General features: G+C 27.6%; 1 protein-coding gene across 1 annotated transcript; it reads right to left on the reverse strand.

The window, feature by feature from the left end:
* Window positions 1–780: 780 nt before the first annotated feature.
* On the reverse strand, window positions 781–1,116 carry LOC117178381 (gamete and mating-type specific protein A-like). Its single transcript, XM_033369809.1, has one exon. It carries the CDS (start codon window positions 1,114–1,116, stop codon window positions 781–783), a length of 336 nt encoding a protein of 111 aa, XP_033225700.1.
* Window positions 1,117–2,588: the final 1,472 nt, after the last annotated feature.

A 2,588-nucleotide genomic window follows, 5' to 3' on the forward strand; every position in this document is an offset into this window, starting at 1 on the left:
TCAATTTTTTATTTGAATCAAACACATTTGGGAACTATATAATTGGAATAGAGATAGGGTACATATAAATAAGCTTTTATTATAAGAATAGTATCCAATGTACAATTAATTTATGTTCCTTGATACAGGAAAATTACATTCAATATTTATGTAATGTAATATTGATAATAAATTATTCTTCTGCTAATTAAATAATCTGTTTATAACATCAAAGCACTAAAGAATTATTTTCATTCAATAATTCAAATAATGTTAACTTTGTATTTTTCTGAAAATTTACTTAATTATAACTAACCTTTCAAACTATCAAAAAAACGAAAAACAAGGTAATCTAATTAAAAGTAATTTATATTAAATTATTATGTAATTTGATATTGTGAAGAAAGTTAAGCATCTAATAATAAAACCTTGGACCGCCAAATGGGTTCGGGAGTCTAATGGGATTCTAATAAGTATAATATACGTTTTTGGGGTCGCTGAACATGAATCCATTCACACAATTGAGCCAGCGCGTCAGGATTTGCAGTAAAATCCAAAAAATGTTTAAAACCCTGGAATTTCTGCATAAATTTCGTTCCCAACCCTGAAGCCCCAAATTAACAGGCCACAAACCCACAAGCCCCATACCCACAAACTGCAAACACCAAACTAACAAACCCCGAACCCACAAGCTCCATATCAAAAAACCCCAAACCCACAAGCTCCATATCAACAAACCCACAAACCCCAAACCAAAAAGCTCCAAACCACTCACATCTTATAATACCAATTGAGAAATTGCTATAATTTGGGGTTAGTGGGTTTGGGGTTTTCTGATTTGTGGTTTGTAGGCTTGTGGGTTTGGAGTTTGTGGGTTTTGGAGTTGTGCGTTTGGGGTTGTGGATATGGAACTTTTGTATTTGGAACTTGTAAGTTTAGAGTTTGTGGGTTTGGAGTTTGTGGGTTCGGAGTTTGTCGGTTTGGTGTTCGTGGGTTTGGGGTTTGCACGGTTTTGGATATGGAACTTGTGGGTTTAGGGCTTGTTGGTTTGGGGCTTGTTAGTTTGTGGGTTTGGGGCTGATTAATTTGCTGGCTCAATTCTGTGAATGGATTCGTGTTCAGCGACGCCAAAAACATGAAATCTACCTATTAGTATCCCAGTAAAATCCCAAAACCATTTTGTGGTCCTGTTTAATTGATTGATCAGTTTGAAACACAAAAAACAGCAATATTTGTTTACATTGAAAAATTCTATTAAATTTACTTTATATTTTATGAAAATTTCAATTATTAATAACCTTTTAAACTAATCCCAGAATGAATTAAAACATATGTTCACATCATTTTTTAAGTTGTATTCAGATACTGGTTTCGCAACATAAGACACATTTGAAAAATTATGTAACTGAAATAGAGGTATTTTAAATATAAATAAACTTTTATTGTACAAATTATAAGCAATATTTAATCACATAACCTTGACGTAAAAAATCGATTTATGTACTTAATTTAAAAAAATTAAAATTTAGTCTATGTGTAATTTAACAGTGTGAAATGAATTAATCATTTAATAATATTTATTAATTACTTCACAATATTAACATAATTAAACAATCCTTTTCATTGGAATATTGAAATAATTTTTTATTTTTCTTTCAATTTAAAATTTTCTTTTCTTAAATCTTATTTATTAATAAGCTTTTAACTATTTCGAGAATATTGAATAATTTAATATTCGATTAATATTTCTCTGGAAATTTTGGTTATAAATAACCTTTCAAACTAATTTTAGAAAAAATGTTAAATACAAGTACTTATAATTTTGAAAACTGAATTAAGACTTTTATTTCACAAGACCGCAAACATTTAAAAAAATTATATAATTGTGATGTTTTAAGACCTACTGGGAACTTTAGTTTCCAAAAACGTGGTAAAACATCTATAACTTCGTAAAAAAATAATATATTTTTATTTTTTAGGGATAAAACAAAATATCTTACAAGTCTTCTTTTAGATTTTTTACAAATCTGGAGTCTTTTCGCTTAATATTGGAATTTTCCATTTTTTGCATACTACTTTCGATAAATAAAAACAAAATAAGAAGTCCTATTGCAAAATCGTTCAAAGACATTTCGTAGAATTTTTCCAAAGCTATAATTTTTCTCAAATACTTTTTTTTTAATTTTTCGTCATTTGTTATTTGAGTGTACCTTTTTTTGTTTTTCCACAAATTTCTCATTCTTATTTTTAATGTCATTTTTATGATTGGATGATTTCAAAATTTATTTTTTCATTTTCAGTGTTATTTTTCACGAATAAAACAAAAAATAGTTTGACCACAAAATGGAATTTATGATTTTTGGTTATTTTTGGTACAATCAAAATATAAATTTTCTATTTTTCAAGAAAATCAAAAAACTTCTTAAGATCATCTTGTAGCGCTTTCAAAAAGCAAAGTTTTCCTCCTGTTCACTTTTTATATCGTGCTTTTTTTTACTTCAAATTTTATTTTCGATTGATTTTTGAATCTTATAAATGCTATGACTCTAATAATTTTCATTTTATCCAAAAAAGCCATAAGAATAAATTATTTGGCTTTCTGAGTACTA

The sequence above is a fragment of the Belonocnema kinseyi genome, chromosome 8 (genome assembly GCF_010883055.1).
Source record: "Belonocnema kinseyi isolate 2016_QV_RU_SX_M_011 chromosome 8, B_treatae_v1, whole genome shotgun sequence".
Classification (NCBI taxonomy): Eukaryota; Metazoa; Arthropoda; class Insecta; order Hymenoptera; family Cynipidae; genus Belonocnema; species Belonocnema kinseyi.

Coding starts and splice junctions, on each gene's coding strand:
- LOC117178381 (XM_033369809.1), bottom strand. CDS start 1,116: ATGTTTTTGGCGTCGCTGAACACGAATCCATTCACAGAATTGAGCCAG.